Raw genomic sequence first — 18,581 nt, 5'->3', positions numbered from 1 at the left:
TTTATTAACCTTGGTAGATAAGGAGAAGTCTTATGCGATTTGTAAGACTGAGTTCAAAAAGTCTTTGACTAAAGAAAATGTGAATACTGAAAAAGTATTTCCATAGGATTCACAAGTCAACTCGAGTCGAGACAATCTGGCATATGATTGACGAGGGGTTTGACAAGTTCTCTATGACCTCTGTCAAGTCGGGACTCACGATAGAAGGACTGAATCACACGATAGCTGTACCTAGGAGTTCATACTTTCATTCTACTAGGTTGCCACTACATACTGCTAGATGTCACTAGTAGATTGTGGGACTCATCGGGCATCATCTTGATGATCGATGACCCTCGAAGTACAGAGTTGAAATTATTCTAATCCATCGAAAGGAGTTTCAATAATATTGTGATGGAGATCACAATATATTTCACTATCAGATAGAATGAAACTTATGGGGCATATATTAAGGGATTTAATCTTGAATTAACCAATTGGGCTTATGAAGTTCTAATTGGATTAGAATTTAATGAAATCCTATTAGGTTTAGGAGAATCATGCTAGCACATGGTTAAATCCAATTCTTCTCTAGACTTAGATTGCTTATTAGATAAAGATTAAATCAAGTTTATAGCCTTGAATCTTAACTAGATCCATTTTGATTTGAGTTTAGAGGGGTACTTATTTGAGGGCCCAAAAGGATTGCATCAAGCTAATTAGTTGATAAACAAATCTTCTTATTTTTTCTCTTTTTATTTCCTTCTGTGGCATAGAATAATTGAAAAAAGGAGAGGAGGCACATGCCTCCCTTTTTGAAAAGTCCAAGGGGCGCAAACCCCTTGGAGTGGGCATAAGAAGAGAGAGGCGCCTGCCTCCTCTTTTGCTTTAGCATGGAAGGAGAGAGAGAGAGGGCTATGCCCCCTTCTCTTGTGCACCTTATACCCTAAGAGGCACCAAGGGTTGGTGCCCCATCTACTTGCCTCATTTGATGAGGGTTCCCCCTCTATCTGCCTTATGGGATATGGGGTGCTCCATCTACTTGCCATATGAGGTGAGGACCTTTCCAATTGGATCTAATTTTTTTGAAAAACAATCAGATTAAAAGACAAAAAATATTATGAGACAAGGACTAGCCTTTTTAGATTGATTGGAGATTGATCTGGAATAAAGAAAAGGTCTATTTAAGAGATGGTCTCCTAGGGTTTCAAAATTAATTGAATTTAGAATTCAGATCTCAATCTCCTTCTCATTCACCATGCCAACCTCTCTTCCTCCTCTCTTTCCAACACCCTAGGGTTCGATGTCCCATCTTCTCATACGCCCAAGTTGAGGGTGATCTCTTCTATAGTCAGGAACAGGGAGAAAAGCTGCAGTTCAAGCGTTGAGATCATAGTCAAAGATCAAGAGTTGATCAAAGGTCTAAAAATATTGAGATTCATCTTGAAGAAGATGGATCAAGTAAAGAAGAAAGGTTCAAGCTTGATCCTAGTGGATATCTGTAGAGGTCGGACACATGTACGGTTTAGAAATCTTTAGATCTAGGATCATCGATTGCGGTGTATTTCGACCCACGTAAGGTATTAAGATTCGATCTTAAATTTTTATTTTTATTTTTAAATTATATGCATGACTTAGATCCAAGACTCGAGTAGATATATATTAGATCTATTGCATGTAGGATTAAAAGATTTAACCTAGTTCTGCTTCTGCTATTTTAAAATTATTTTAAAATCTATGCACGCAACCCTACCTATTTTCTAATATTAAATATATGTCAAAAGGAAGCACGATAGAAGTAGAATTAGAATATTTATTCATCTAACATTATAAAAATGATAGGAGCATATTAACTTAAAAATGGATAAAATAGAACTCTCTGACTTCTTCCTACCTTCATTTCTCCAAACTTTATATATAGATCGGAAAAGAACCAAGATTCTATTGATCGAAGGTTGTTGATTGCTATCGTTAGCTTTTTAAATTATGTGAAATATTTTGATACTCATTTTTACATGCTCTCATTAGTTGGGTCTTGGTACTCATTTTAGCTTTATAGACTTTATTAGAAATATCAATAAGAATAAGAACATAAGTAGAACTGGATATGGTTAACAACAAGCAATAGATTCAACATTTGCTTGACAGTCTAAAAATTTATACATAAGCCAACAATAAGCAAGTTCTCAGGCAATGTTGTTGCATAAAATAGTGCCATGACAACCTTTATTGGGTACTTTTTGATCTTGTTATTTATAACTCAAACCCAAACTGATCCGGATCCAAACCCAAACTGAACTTGTATTTTATGAATTGGGATCGGGTTATATATAGACTCGACCCAACCTAAATGATCCATTGGGTGAAGAAATTTGATCATGAACCCGACTCAACCTGACCTAATCTTCTATTGGACTGGGTTTGAGTCCACTATTCAGATCCGATTAAGGAACCGAGTCCGATCGAGGTCACTCATGATCCGATCCTACCCAACTCATTTGCACCCTAATGTTACTTAATAACATGAACAAAGGTGGTCAAAACACTACAAGAAAATGATGTATTAGCGATGGCTATTAGTGACAGCAAACAAGCCATCGCTAATACTCTACTTTATCGACTGCAAATTATGATCAAAACCTTTTCCATCGCTAAAAGGTCGACAACTTATTAGTGATGGCTTAATTGATTATTAGTGACAGCAAAGTTATCGCTATTAATTTAATTTTAAATAATTACTATTAGCGATGGCTTTAGTGATGAAATTTAGCCGTCGCTAATAGTTTGCCTTAAAATATCCCCTCGATCCTTGATCGTCCTGTTCTTCATCCATCGCTGCCCCTTAAACCACCACCTCCATCCCCATTTTTTGCCCTCCGCATCGTCGGAGGCCATGTTGCCGCATCTGAGACCCCTTGCCACCATCCCCTCCTCAGATCCGGCATCCCCGCATTGGATCGTTTGTCGTTGATCCCGTGCCGGGCCTCCCCATTCTTCCTTGCCTCCCCCTTCTTCCCGGTGTAGTGAACGCTCGTCGAGGTCCCGTCCTAATGGCCCGACCTCCCTCCTTCTTTCCGGCCTCCCGTATACTTCTCCCATCACCTTTCCCATGCCAGATCAGGCATCTACACACAGTCCCAAGCTTTTCTTCGTCGGATCGAGTGTCCCTGCCTTTTCCCCTATTGCGCCATTGGAATGTCACCGTAGGAAGCCACCATCCGCATACATAGCCTCCTCTTCTTCCCTACACCGTCAGGTGATTTTTAGCAATGGCACTATTTCCACCTTTTTAAATTTTTAATATTTAAAATTAATTTTTGATTAATTTAAATTAATAATATTTAATTTAAATATTATTAATTTAAATATTAATAATATTAATAATATTTAAATTAATAATATTATTAATTTAAATAATATTATTAGTAATATTATTAAAATTAATAATATTATTGATAATATTATTTAAATTAATATTATTTTTGAGAAGTGGAACCATTCCGGGAAGCTTTCCGATAAGAGTAGCCCTACTACCTTCGATAGTAGGGGTTCGAGATCAACCCACCGTCGGACCAGCTCTGGCCCGCTCATTTACTCCGATGGTGGTTGGAGTAGTTTGGCAATTAGGTACTAGGCCCTAAACCTGACCCAAAGTCCAAAAAAATTTTTGGATCAAACTCAAAGAGGGGTGTGGCCTGGCACAGTCCAGCTCGTTTCCAGCACTATTTACAATATTACTCGATACTTTGAAAACTCTAGAATAAGATTTGCTCATATGCCATGCTGGTGTACTCATATAGCCTAGTCATCTGGCATGCCCCAAGTTGCATGCGCAGGATGTGCATCCCGACCATCCTTTGCATGTGCAGGATGCGCATCCCGACCATCCTTATTTGCAATGATGCTATGTCCTTTGAAATTTACTAATTTAAAATTTTAAAAATATTATATTGCATATAATCATAGATCCATTTTTTGATTAATGTATATATTTTATGGCATCCATATATTTATACATTTTTATATGGATGGCATAATTATGTATATTGATCAATTGATTGTCCAATATGGATAGTTTGGAAAATATAATTAATTCTATAGATCATTACAGTAATCAAATGGTATAGTTAGGGTTTGAAAAAAAATTTTAGATAGTATTTGTTTTTAATTATCCTCACACATCTTATGCCACATGGGGGAGAACTAAAAGGAGATACTGCTGAAATTTTTTTCGAGCCCTATTACATATCGTTTGATTGCTGTACTTGATCTATAGAATTATTGTAATTCTTAAATGGGATAGGACCTTCTATACCCATTAGTTGATGGTAAGATATAATTATTATATAAGTCATTCAAAATATTAAAATAATCATTTAGTAATTACCTGTTATTTGTATATGCAGAATCTTTAAGTAGTGCGTCATTGACCGTAGTTGGATGGATCATGGAGTAGTCGACAGAATGATTTCTACTAAATATAAAGAAGATATAGAGTACTTTTGTGAGTATGCTTTTGAGAATGTGGCACTCTTATATCAAGGGTGGGTTTGTTGCTCTTGTAAGAGATGTGACAATAGAGAAATACTTGATAGGGATATAATAACTGTCCATTTATATAGGAGTGAATTTATGTCCAACTATAAATATTGGTACCAGCATAGGGAGACATGAGAGATAGTTGCAAGGATTAGAAATGATTAGGATATAAAAATAGATAGAATGGTTGACATGGTTATGGATGCTGCTGGTCTTAAATTTAATTGGGATATAGAGGACAACCCAAAAGCTAGTAGTGGTAATTTCTATCATATACTAAGAGATATTGATGAATCACTATAGGCAGAATATGAAACACATACTGTATTAGCTGCTGTATCAGAGTTATTGAACTTGAAGGCCAAGTTAATATGACAGTCAACTATTATGATAGAATGGTAGCAATTATAAAGAAAATACTACCGAAGGATAAGAAGTTTTTTGAGAGTTTCTATACTTCAAAGAAAGTGATGAAAGGGATAGGTATGGGATATGAGAAGATAGATGCATATCGTAATGATTGCATGCTTTTCTATAAGAAAGACCAACTGAAGAGCTTATGTGATGCATACGGTGAAAGCCGATTTAAGTCGAGGCAAGAGGGTAGGAATCAAAAGGACATACCATACAAGGTTCTTCGATACCTATCCCTCACTCCTAGCTTCGAAAGCTCTACTTGTCCAAGAGTACTGTCGGATAGATAAGATAGCACAAAGAAGAGATTTGCAAGCACTCCAATATGATGACTCATCCATCAGACAGTGAGGCATGAAATAAATTTGATGCTTACCATCTTTTATTTACTCAAAAATTATGCAATATCAGACTGGATCTATCTATCGATGGGTTTACACTGTTCAGTCATACAGTGGCTCTTTATTCATATTGGCCAGTCTTTATTACTTCATATAATTTACCAACTAGATGTATATGAAAGAATAATTTTTCTTATATTAGTCATTCCTGGACCACGACATCTTGGTCAGAGCATTGATGTATATCTAAAGCCTCTGGTTGATGAACTGAAATTCTTATGGTCTGATAGCATATGTACTTTTGATGTATTAAAGAAATAAAATTTTATAATGAAGGCTGCATTAATATGGACCATTAGTGATTTTTCTGCTTATGGGATGTTGTCAGATTGAAGCACTCATGAGAAGCTAGTATGTCCTTATTGCATAGAGAATGCAAAAGCATTTCAATTTGAGCATGGTCCTAAGCCTATTGGTTTGATTGTCATCATCAATTTTTCTTTGAATATCATCCTTTTTGAAAGCAGCAGGATAGTTTCAGGAGGAATAAAATAGAGAAGGATAAGGCACCCCCATGATTCAGTGGCATGAAAGTATTTCAGAGAGTATCTCAAGTGGATGAAGTCCAGTTTGGTATACTATTTGACAAACAGAATTCTTGAAGGTTCGGTATAACTCATAACTGGGTGAAGCACAGTATCTTCTGAGAATTACCATACTGATCCACCAATTTGATCTATCATAATCTTAACGTTATGTACATTGAGAAGAATATCTTCGATAATATTTTTTACACTATTATGGATGTTAAAGGTAAGGTTAAGGATAACCCTAAGATCCGAGCTGATATGAAGAACATATGCAAGCATCCTCTATTAGAGCTAGTTGAGATATTTCTAAAAAAAATTTTGAAGCCGAAAGCAACTTACACCATAACAAGGGAGCAGTTGAAGAATGTATGCAAATTGTACAAAAATTTTAAATTTTCAAATAGTTATATAAGTAATCTAGTTCGGTGCGTCAATATCAAAGATTGCAGGTTATATGGGCTAAAGAGCCATGACTGCCATATCTTTATGTAATAATTACTCCTAGTGGCTTGGCGTGATCTCCTTTCCAACCCTATATGGAGTTTTTTGATCGAGCTTAGTCTTTTCTTCAGAGACATTTGTGCTACCGAACTATTCACCGACTACATCTTCAATCTTGAGGCTAGCAGTGTAGAAATTATATGCAAGTTGGAGAAGATATTTTCTCCTAGTTTCTTTGACTCCATGGAGCACCTAGTAATTCATCTGACATATGAAGCTAGGATCGGGGGATCAGTGCAGTACAGGTGGATGTATGCATTTGAAAGATACATGCACAGTCTCAAGAAGAAAGTGAAAAATAAGATCAGAGTCAAAGGTTCTATTGTGGAGGCTTACATAATTGAAAAATTTTTTAATTTTAGCTGATACTACATTAACCCCAGTGTGCAGACAAAGCTAACTCAAATGAGCCGAAATAATGATGGTGGTGAGAGATCAAAGGTAGAGATCTCAATAGTTGCCTATTCGACTTATGAATTTGGGCACAAAGTTCATCGAATTTTAACTAATACTGAAATTCGACAAGTAGAGACATATGTTTTACTAAACTACATAGAGGTCAACCCATATGTTGAGTAAGTATCTATCATAATCTCATCTCTTTAATCACTTATCATCCTATACTTATCTTATGCATGTATTGGCAATATGATGAGATGCTAAGATGGGACAACCCAATGATAAGCGAGGAAAAAATTTTCACTCAGTGCTCACAGAATTTTGTAAATTGGTTCTATCATTTGGTAAGTGACTATTATTATTTTATTTATTTTAATTTCTTTCAATATATTCTTTTATAATATATAGATCATGCAAGGGGATGAATTCATACCTAAGAAGCTAAGCCATTAGGTTATAGGCCAACAAAGTATGTGACATGTTATAAAACATAAATGGTTTCAAATTTTATATGCAATAATATGGATATCATGAGAGTACAATAAACAATGGTGTGTATATAAAGGGCAACTGGTGGGTAGAGGTGGAGAGTGACTACTATGGAATCCTCAGATCAAGTTGACCTACTTTGGAGGTAATAGTATCATTCTATTTAAGTGTCAATAGTTTAATACCGATAATTGTATGAAGATTGATCCATGGCATGGGCTTATTGAAATCAAACATGGATCAAAATAATATGTTAACGACCCTTTTGTGCTAGCTCAACAAGCTGTTCAAGTGTATTATACTCCTTTTCTATCAAGAAAGAGAGGAAGGAAAGATTGGTGGGCTATATGTAAAGTTAAATCTTAAGTCGTTCATTATGAGCTTGAAGAAGAAGAAGAAGAGCACCATTTATCAGAATGCTTTCAGGAGGATGGAACATTAGGAGTTTGTCAGTATTTAATAGATACAGAGGGGGATGCTCCAGAAATTCTCGTACATGATGGCCAACATAAGGAGGTAGATCATACTAAGTTTGTTTTTAAGGAGCATCCTATCCAAGAAGGTGAAGAAGAAGAAGAAATAGAAGAAGAGGAGGAAGAGAAGGAATTAGAAGAAGAATCTGAAGGATACCAAACATCTGAAGAGAAAGATGAGTAGTCAACCTCAAGAAAGAAGGAGTCGACCCCAAGGACAAAAGAGTCAACTCCAGTATGCTAGAAAACTGGCATGCAGTAGGAGTCGGCCTCAGGGTAGATGGAGCCATTTTTGAATAATTTTAATTATTTTATTTGCTTATCATATTTGCCTTGCATCATTTCAATTATTACATTGCATGCCATATTTGTATAATTAATCTATGAATCTATTTATTTTTATTTTTAGAGATTATAGGATCAGTACTTCTAGAGGACAGAGCCGTGATAGCCGAGGAGAGAGCTTCAGAGGATAGAGCTTCAGAGGAGAGAGCTCTTGTATAGGTAGCTTATATGGTTCTGCAGCACCCACACCATGAGGTAAAATTTAATACTAAAAATTCTCTATTACATTATTTTATTTTTTATTATCTGATATAATATTTTTTATGATCTTTTGCTACTCTCATATTCGAACGATGTGGGGTCACCATTGACCCCACAGTCACATGGAGTGATAGCTAGTTCTAAGCCTCAGCGCTGTGGTAGAGGACCCATCTGGCTTGTGGCACCTCTGACTCAATTAGAGGATAGACAGCTAGTGTACATTCAAAGGTACATGTAAGTACTAGATTTTCGATCAATATTTTTTTAAAAAATTATCATTTTAAAATCAATATTTATTATTCAAAATTAATTTTGTAGGATATTGAGAGCCTGGGGTGTCTCGTGTTGTTACCGGGATCATCCGATGATTGATGTTGGGACTGATGAACGAGTTCTCTAGTTTGCCATCGGGGGCTTGTGACACTGCTTGGGACATATTTCTGGTAAGTCAAAGGTGTTTAATTTTTAAATTCATGATATATTTATATTCTATTTATTGATACATGCTATCTTTTATTTGTAGTCATACTACTGATTTGAGACTCCTCAGAATGAGGAGGTCGATCGTCGGACCTTCGAGGAGGTCGCCACATGTCAGCTCCGTGATAGGCTATACCACCTCAAGCAGTCCGTCATTGAGTTCCTTAATTCAAGTCACCATCAGACTGAAAGTCTTTCACAAATCATTGGATGTGGGGGGACATTTGGGAAGCCCTCTGTGATCAGTGTGAGGGGAAGATCCAATCTTTAATGAACAAAAGTCGGATCCCTAGGAAAATTGAGCAGGTTCCAGAAAAAGATTTTCAACCAAAGTATCAGTATACCTTGATAGAAGTGGAAGAAACTTGATCCAGGTAGCAAGAAGTCACTTTCCAAGAGCTGCTAGTGTGGCTCCTTTACTTCACATGCATGCTACGCTTCGTAGAGAAAGGAGATGAAGTCCTTGGGGCATCCTCACTTTGGAAGAAAAGCAATAGATGGCATGGAGAAGGAGGCTCACCATAAGGTTTCTCAAGGATTGATCTCCACGCCCATTCACGCCCCCCTTTTTAATTTTGTCGCACAAAATTTGATCCAACTCTCCAACTAGATAAGAACTAATCCAAAACCAATTCAAATCAAATTTGAATTTCAGTTTTTGGATTAGTTCTTATCCATAGAAACCCAAGGAGAAAGGGCTCATCCTTTCACGTGCACAAAGGGAGATGGTGAGATTTCTCAATGCCCCTCCTCCCTATTGGTTGGCCAAAAGGAGAGAGAAACCCAGAGATTTTGGCTTAGATGATCAAATTTAATTTGGTTCCAATGTGGGTTCAATTCGAATCCAATTCGAATTCGATTCGAATCAAATTCGAAGAGGCTGTCAATCCTAATCTAATTAAGATTGAGATCTAAGTCAACTAGGATAATTAAACCTAATTAGCCTTAAATCAAGTCCAATTAAATTAAATCTAATTTAAATTAATTACAATTCGAATCCAATCTCTTGAAAATTATAGATCAAACACTGATCAGAAGTTTGGGTCCTAACCAAATTAGGACTTGAACCCAATCCCCTCAAATTTCTTAGATTACAAACTAATTTAAGTTCATCCTTGGAATTAATCCTATAGCTCATGCCCAGTGCTAGCTAGACACAGTCAATATTTAATTTTGTATGACCTAGAACTTAATTCTTAATTAAATAAATCTATTTGTTCAATCAAGTCATCTGCTTCTAATTTGAACATATAGATGTCAAGTCAATCCTTTTCTATATTGCTTGATAATGTGTGTGACTTCATAGGTTTGAATACTAAGCTAGTAGTATAGAAACTAATTTCTATACTAATCAAAGTGATCATTTAATAATGATACTCGACGTCTGGATAGGTCAAATTATCGTAAGTAACTTTCACGAACCTTGGCGTATGGTTACTACATAATTCATCCCTTTGACCCTAATACTTAGGATGACTTTAGGATCAATTATCAAACCCTTAATCAGTCACCCATATTGTATTTCAACTTTATAAATCTTGTTACAAATCACATGGATTATCCTGACCAAGTTTTACTAAATCAAAATATAGTGAAGCATTATCTTCTAAAACTTGGAGCGGTCAATTCTATCTTGACTTATACACAGACTTCGTAATCGCAAGTACTTGACTGTACCCAAAAATCTTCCATCACTGTATTAAAAATATAGATAGTTCAGCACCAAAGCATAGTGAGTTGTTTGCAAGTTATCGTGGTGATCTCAAGTTAGAGGGACACTTATACCCATATCCTTCATGAGCTGCTTTTGATAGTAGAGTGCTCCGTAGCTGAGTCATATTCAGTAAAAATATACTCTTACATTTTACATGCATGCCATACCAGTGTCTCCACACTCCTTGGTTACAAGGACAATCAGCACATATGACACACAACAATCTAAACTTGATAAGCATTATCATACTATTAATAATATATCATTTGATCGAAAACATAATTTAAGAACAATTCGATAAATCCTCATCACCTTTATCAAGAGTTAATTATTCTAAAGACTTCATTATTATAATAAGAATAGAAGATGCAAGAAATGATGAACTGCCAAATACTTATTGATATAAATCAAATTACAATTCATATACATTAGCGCAATTATCTACAACTAGATGATTGGCTTTAGGACACATTCCCAATATAATGGAGCAGTGAGGAGTACTTAAGTAGATGACAGAGGGCCCGACAGAATCGGACCACCTAACAAGATCCGATAAAGCACACTAGCCGCTTTGTTAGCACACACATCATTGCAGATAGATTGATAAAAATTCTAAACTTATATTAATCTCATTTTTAGTTGATGATATGTTAGTTTTTATTAACTTGATTTTTTTTATTGTAGACACAGTAGTTGGGTCATATACCACAGTAGCTACAGTTGTGGGAGGCTATGCACTAGTGTAGGAGAATTGATGATTACTAGATTCTAGATTCAGATGGATTACGATAAAATAAAATATTATTTATTAAATTTTTATATATATTGATATATATAATAGCATAAATAAATTTTAAATTATGTAGGAAGATTACATGGAGTATGTCGTGGCACGACATGGTGAGGATGCATCCTCTCAACCTCTCCTTGACCTTGAGGGATGGCTCAGAGCCACCGGAGGACTTACTAGGAGCCGGATCATAGGGTTCGGGCATAGCTTCGACCCTCCAGTAGCTTACTGGTCTTCAATGTCCTCCTCTCAGGCCTCGATGATCCAGATGTGGGGCGATCCACATATCGAGAAGGTCATGCAGAGGCTTTTTTTGCCAGCAATCTTAGAGCTTTTGGGATGCCTTCCGCAATATGATGGTTGAGATTCTCTAGGACCCACATCTGTACGATCAGCTGTGCTCATTGTCACAGCCATCATAGTAGGTAAGTCAAGCAGTATTAATAAATTTCTTTAATTTAAATTTTTATATTTAGAAGCTTCACATAGTTAGGCTTGAGTCCAAGGAAGGAGATCTAGGGGTCAAAAGTCAATTTCCTATCCGATGAATGGAATAAAGATGCAAATATATCTGTATCATCGAATGAAATGCATAGGAACAATCCATTCGAGAATCGGAGAAGTATATCGAAATATACCTCTCCATATCAGTTTAGGCTTGAGGTGGAAGGGAGGGATATCAGGGGATCAAAATTTAATCTAACTATTTAATGAATGGATCAGAGGTATCTATAGCTTCATATCATCAAATGAAATATGTAGGAACAATCCGTTCGAGCATTGGAAGAGTATATCGAAATATATCTTTCCGTATCGATTTAGACTTCAAACGAGAGGAAGAGAGTATTAAGAGGATCAAAATTTAATTTAATCATCTGATGAAGTACTAGCTAAAGGTATCTATAGCTCCATATCATCGAATGAAATATGTAGGAACAATCCATTCGAGAATCAGAGCAGTATATGAAAATATATCCCTCCGTAAAGATTTAAGTTTGAGACATATCAATTACAATAGTTTTACAGTTTCAATTAATTTAATTCTAAAATTATTAATAATATTTTATTTTTTTATTACATGATGCTGGGACATCTAGCACTCATCCATTTGCTGCTGTAGAGGATGTACAGGAGCAAGAGTAGGAGGAAGGAGAACGATCTCCATTGATTTTTTTTAGTTTTGATATATTATATTTAAAATTTGAGCAGTATTATTTGTACAATTTAATTTTGATTTAATATATAATATTAGTTTTTTATTCATAATGATGATATTAATTGTTAGTTGATATAATGTCCTTAATATAATTGCTTGTTAATTAAATTATAATAGATTTTAATAAATATAATTACTAAAAATATTTTTTTAAATATATATATATAATTATTAGCAATAGTTTTAGCAACGGAAGTGTCGTTGCTAAAACTTCTATCACTAAAAGTATTAGCGATGGAAAGCTGTCGCTATTATATTTTCTAAATTTTTTAATTTCAAATCCAAAAAAAATATGAGCGACAGATTGTCATTGCTAAAGCCATCGCTATTAAGGTTATTAGCGACGGCTTCTTTGCCGTCGCTAATAAGGTTATTAGCGATGGCTTCCTTGCTGTCGTTACTAAGATCCTTTAGTATCGAAGTTTTTTCCGACAGCCTATTAGTGATGGTGTTGCACTGCTAATAGTATTAGCGATGACGATTTGCTTATTAGTGATGACAACTAGTCGTCGCTAATACTCTATTTTTTTCTAGTGAAACATTATCACACCTGTCATTTAAAACCATGATCAAAGCTGCAGGAAGCTTTGTTTTAGATTGCATTTGATAGCGAGCAATCTATCCAGATTGCTGGCAATTTAATATGATAATTTGGATTATTGTATTTGATATACTTTTTGGTAATTTAGATTATCTCATGGAATGTAATCTGAATTATTTTGGGAAGAGGTGGCTATCCAGATTATCATTTCTTTAGCAATGTTGTAATAAAAATTTTGAAGAAAATTATCTCTCAAGAAAATCATACAAAACCCATCGTCCAACCCTCTCCTCTCCCCCCATGCCCCTTCGCATGCGCCCCTAGCCCGTGGCTTCTCCATCTTCCTTTGCCTGCCCATGGCTTCGTCCGTCTCTCATACCCCTCGTGGCTCCTCCATGTCTGTCCCCACCACCCCCACGGCTTCACATGCGCCGCCCCTCTCCAACCCCTAGTGCCCATGGTTCCCCACATCCTTCGGTCCGTTATTTCTCCGCACCACCACCACACCCACATTACACCCGTTACTTCTCATCAGAAAAAAAGAAGAGCACTGGGACAAAATTATTCAGATATTTTGAGAATTTGATTTTACATTACCGATAATCTGATTGTCATATCAAATATATCAATCAAGATTTTCAATAGTTTTACTACAACATTATCTATGTGTACAAAAATAGTAATCAACATTACTAGCAATTAATGATGGTAATCTATCTTATCTAAGATTGTCTAGCAATGCACCAAATGCAATTTAGAGAAATTATGCTTGCATTGGCTGTACCAAAGTTGGACTATCGAGATAGAGTCTGATGTGAAGATGAATAAACAAATATAAAAACAAGTTTGCTACTTCTATATTTCTAGTATTACCACTTGTACCGCCACCTTTCTTTGAGAATGTAAGATTTGATCAATATTATTGATTAACCCACACTTTCATTGTTTTCTGCCTTTCCCTGGAGATAAGATTTGGCCGAGCCAAATTAGGCAAACACAGCTGGCCTCTCGGTCACTGTTTTGACAGCATTATGCCATAGTAAACCAGTTGACCAGCACTGGATTTAGTGATGATAGTATGTGGCGGACGTGATGGGTTTTGTTAATATTTGTAAGGTGTTCCGTTTTCAAAAGGATAAGAGGCGTTACATTACTCCATACAGCCATCAACTTGCAATATCTCATCAAAATAATTTAGCAAATGATGAAAACATGACCAATATATCATAGCATATAACGAGAGCTCCATTGCCAACCACGGAAAGTGCGCATAATTGAAAGCCACTATCCTCAAATATGCACACAGCTCTTATCCTTTTGAACGCACTTACAGGTTATCACTATCTTTCCGTTAACACTACTTAAAGGGAGGACACAGCTATCATCTGCCTCATCCCAGCCCAAGAATTTCCCAAGGTTTTGGAAAACATGGCACCAAATTCCACCATCCTTTCTTCCCTCAAGCTAGCAATGATTCTGGTGCTCTCAGCCTGGATCTGCATCTGGATTCTTAGGCCAACGCAGTTGTGGAAGAAATCATGGCACGTAGCGGAGGACCTGGCAAATGCCACAATCCTTGGTGACTATGGTACTAATGTTACGTAGACTTGTTGAAAACAGTTCAGCTATATTTGAATTTGATCTATTTATAAGTTCTAATATATGTATATTTTAACTTTCTGCGCAGGTCTCAATGTGGTGGTCTTCTGTTTCCCAGTTTTAGCTGTGGCTACACTTGGATACATCTACTTGCACCTGTGTGTTAATAAGGGGAGACTAAGGTTTGCTTTCCCAGCTTGCTGCTATTGCTATGAGCTCATTTACATTTCCTATTATTGTGTTAGTGATGGAATGATCTGAGCAGGCAGAGAATATCCTGGATGACCACTTCTCAAGTCCACTTATTATCAGTAGTCCTGTAGGGATACTATCAGGTGGTGAGCTTCTTTTCATAGCTTTGTTTGTACTCTTCCTGGTATGGACCTATTACTCTAATGTCTCAGGCGACTTCAAGAAGATGCCACCATACAAACCTCTGCAGTTGAATAGGTGATGTGATGATATACACAACTGGTTGAAGATGACTGGATCACTTGGTGGTACTCTTTGTTTCATTCCATGATTATACCTTCTTTTCTTTTGTCAGGTGGCAGCAAAAAATGATGCGCATGGGTATTCGGATTGGTTCCCTCAGTGAGGCATGTCTTGCCCTCTGCTTCTGCCAATTCTAAGAGGGATGGCAGTATTTAGGATACCTGGAATTCAGTTTGAGGCTTCAGTTAGGTACCATGTGTGGATCGGTAATGCCATGATACTGCTTTCAGTTTTACATGGCGTCACTATCATGTCTGTATGGGCAGTCAAGAGAAGTCTTTTAGAGGAGGTAGGTGGCAATTTTCATCTTCTAGACTTCCAATATAGAAAACCTTTAGATGCTTTAACTTGAGATTTTCAGCAAAGGGGATATAGGTAGATCAAGTATGGGTTTTACATAGTGAATTAATTCAAGCTGTTCATCCTTTATCTACTTGAGACTCAATCATCAGTTACATGAAGCTAGAGCAGAGTCCTTAAAGTAATGCTATATCTTTGCTAAGTAGTTTTGTAAGTAGTGCTGAATACGGAGAGCTGGTTCTCAGTAGCCAGGATAGCCCTTTGAATTCAAATGCAATGGCAATCATGAGTTCCAAAGTAACATGTAGGCTTGTCTAGCCCATCTTACTAATTTAAAACTTCTCATTTTCCTTTTGTGGGCCATAAGAGAAAAATTATCTCTCATTTGAGTTCAAGCATGACATTAATCGCAATTATGTGAGCAGAGATTTATGCATTAAATGGACATTTATGATTTGAAGATGATAATATAGTGCTGTCAATATTTGGTTTTTCGATTACTGCATGCCATACATATCTAAAATAGTCCAAAGTAGCTCATACAAAAGTTCTTTAAACCCAAATGTTGCATAGAATAATATCAGGCCCTTTTTTGCTAAATCCAAAGAAATGAAAGTTTGTTTCATCCATTGTTGCTCAAGTGATACTACCACTCTATTGTAGACTGTGAAACCTCAAAATTCTTGTAATACACCAAATGCTAACATAAGGCACTGGTCCAAACACACGAAACAAGATAAGATATGATTAGTTAAACTTGAGTTTGTGATTTGGTGTCTTCTTTTTTTTTTTTTTTTGGTCATGAACACATACAACTATATGAATCCAAATTGATTCTATGTTAACTATGAAGCCACTAAAAATCCTACTTTGTACATACACTTCATGGATCAATACGTCAAAAGAAGGAAAATTTTCCCCCTTTAAATATGTGCCTTTATTATCACATTTTAAGTCATGCTTTACATGGCATAATTTGCTTTTAATTATTTTTGGTCCCCTTCAAGGACAGATAACCAAATGGCAGAGAACAGGGCGAGTGTACATTGCAGGTGCAGTTGCTTTGGTAACAGGAGTGATCATCTGGTTAACTTCACTTCCTCCAATAAGAAGGAAGCAGTTTAAGTTTTTCTACCTAGCGCACCACTTGTATATTGTTTTCATCCTGTTCTTCTTGCTGCATGCGGGAGCTGGGCATTTTTATTTGGTAATTGCTGGTGTTCTTCTATTTGCCCTCGACAAAATTCTACGTGTCATACAGTCAACTAGAGAAACATGTCTTATTTCTGCGCGCATACTGCCATGCAAAGCAGTAGAACTCACTCTCCCAAAGCATCCAAGTAAGCCTGTAACACAAATCCCTACATCGCTGTGCAAACTTCTTTTTGTATGAAATTCAATTTGAATTTCTTTTGGCATCCATAATCACTCTTCTACCATAGGCATGAAGTACACCCCAACAAGTATGATATTTGTAAAGATAGCAGCAATATCAAAATTCCAGTGGCATCCTTTCAGCATAATTTCAAGCTCCAATATGGATGATGATAGATTCTCAGTTCTAGTCAAATGCCAAGGACAGTGGACTAATGCACTCTATGACATGGTAAACTCAATGACAGATTCAGAATCTGGTAATATGAAGAATCTTTCTGTTGCAGTAGAAGGGCCCTATGGCCCGGCTACATTCCCCCACCAAAGGTATGATTGATCATAACAAAACGAATTCCGGTTTACTTTATGGTTATTAAAATATTGAAGATTAATCTCTTGAAGCAGGTATGATAGCTTAGTTTTAGTCGCTGGTGGATCTGGTATAACTCCATTTTTAAGCATTTTGCAAGATGTTGCATCGAGATGTGGCAATATCAGCAAGTATCCTACAAAGATACAACTGATATATGTTGTGAAGCGACTGCAAGACCTCAGCATGCTAACCCCAATTTCTCCATTACTGATTAACCAGTCTGGGGAGCTTGGACATCTGAAATTAAAGGTATTTGTGACACAAGAACAGGGAACAGTCAGAGAAATGTTTAATGATTCGTCTCAGGTGAAGACAGCCGTCATGGACAGGAATTCTTCCGCAGACACTGTAGCAAGACCAGAAGGGCTATTGTGGAAGGCAACAATTACAATGTTATCCTTTATTACTTTTCTTGCTTCTTTAGTTTGTTTAAGCCATATTTTCATCCATCAAGGGAAGAAATCCTCAGAGAACAAGTATCCATCATGGGTCAATGACTTATTGGTGTTCTGTTCATTTGTAATTGCTACTAGTTGTTGTTCAGTGGCCACAGTTTTTTTAAGATGGAGGAAGTCAGTGAACAACATCCAATTACTTTCTCAAAAGTACACTGAATCTGCTGAAATGCACTCTATGCAACTAAAAGGTGCATTAGAGGAACATGAAATAAACTTTGGAAGGAGACCAAACCTCATAGGTAATGTGTTTTGTCTTAACAAGTGACTCTGGATATCATTGTCTTTGCTTAAAAGATTACGAGAAAAACTGGAAGTGTGACAAAGTAAAGCTTTTAGCATCAGCTCAGTCATTATAGTTTACTTATTATATGCACTTAAAATTAAGCTAAATTTGAATGTTGAATTGTGCAGATATACTTTCAGAATGGTCAGCCGAAATAGAAGAATCAAAAGTAGGAATCTTTGTTTGTGGTCCAGATTCCATGCAGGAGTCAGTGGCTACATTCTGTAGAGCACGCTTGCAAAAGTCCAACGGTGGTGATAGAAAGCAAAAGTGTCACTTCAATTATCACTCTGTCAACTTCTCTCTTTAGTTATGCTTCCTCTCAGTGAAAGGTGATAGCCCATGTATATATGTTTTACTAATAGTCTGGGACATGCAATGTTAAAATGGCTTTCCTAAGTTGCTATGAGTTTAGTGGTGATTGTATCAGTAAATTGGAGAACTTTAATTTCTTTGGTGGATATGCAGTTTATAAATGTAAAATCAACTGATGTAGAGATGATCGACTACAAAAGCTGAATGAGTGACTACTCTGTGAAAATGGAATATGATTAGCATTATTACCATTTAAGAACTTCTACCAGTAAAAATTGGGAAGTTGTGGTATCTCTTATTATTTTGTGGAGCCAAATATTTTTGAGATCCGCAATATTGTCACATTAACCTCTAAACCATTTCAAATACCAG

The 18,581-nt window shown here is 36.3% G+C and overlaps 1 protein-coding gene across 1 annotated transcript; it reads left to right on the top strand.

The window, feature by feature from the left end:
• Positions 1-14,401: 14,401 nt before the first annotated feature.
• On the top strand, positions 14,402-18,377 carry LOC105033551 (ferric reduction oxidase 8, mitochondrial). The gene is given in 10 exon segments (XM_073243894.1): positions 14,402-14,600; positions 14,700-14,793; positions 14,874-14,896; positions 14,899-15,061; positions 15,159-15,220; positions 15,223-15,395; positions 16,419-16,746; positions 16,849-17,107; positions 17,186-17,850; positions 18,023-18,377. Coding segments are annotated over 10 exon segments (2,109 nt in total). The 5' UTR covers positions 14,402-14,440; the 3' UTR covers positions 18,205-18,377.
• Positions 18,378-18,581: the final 204 nt, after the last annotated feature.

Source organism: Elaeis guineensis, chromosome 9 (assembly GCF_000442705.2).
Source record: "Elaeis guineensis isolate ETL-2024a chromosome 9, EG11, whole genome shotgun sequence".
NCBI lineage: Eukaryota > Viridiplantae > Streptophyta > Magnoliopsida > Arecales > Arecaceae > Elaeis > Elaeis guineensis.
The sequence above is the reverse complement of the archived record's forward strand: the minus strand, read 5'-3'. Positions and strand labels throughout refer to the sequence as shown.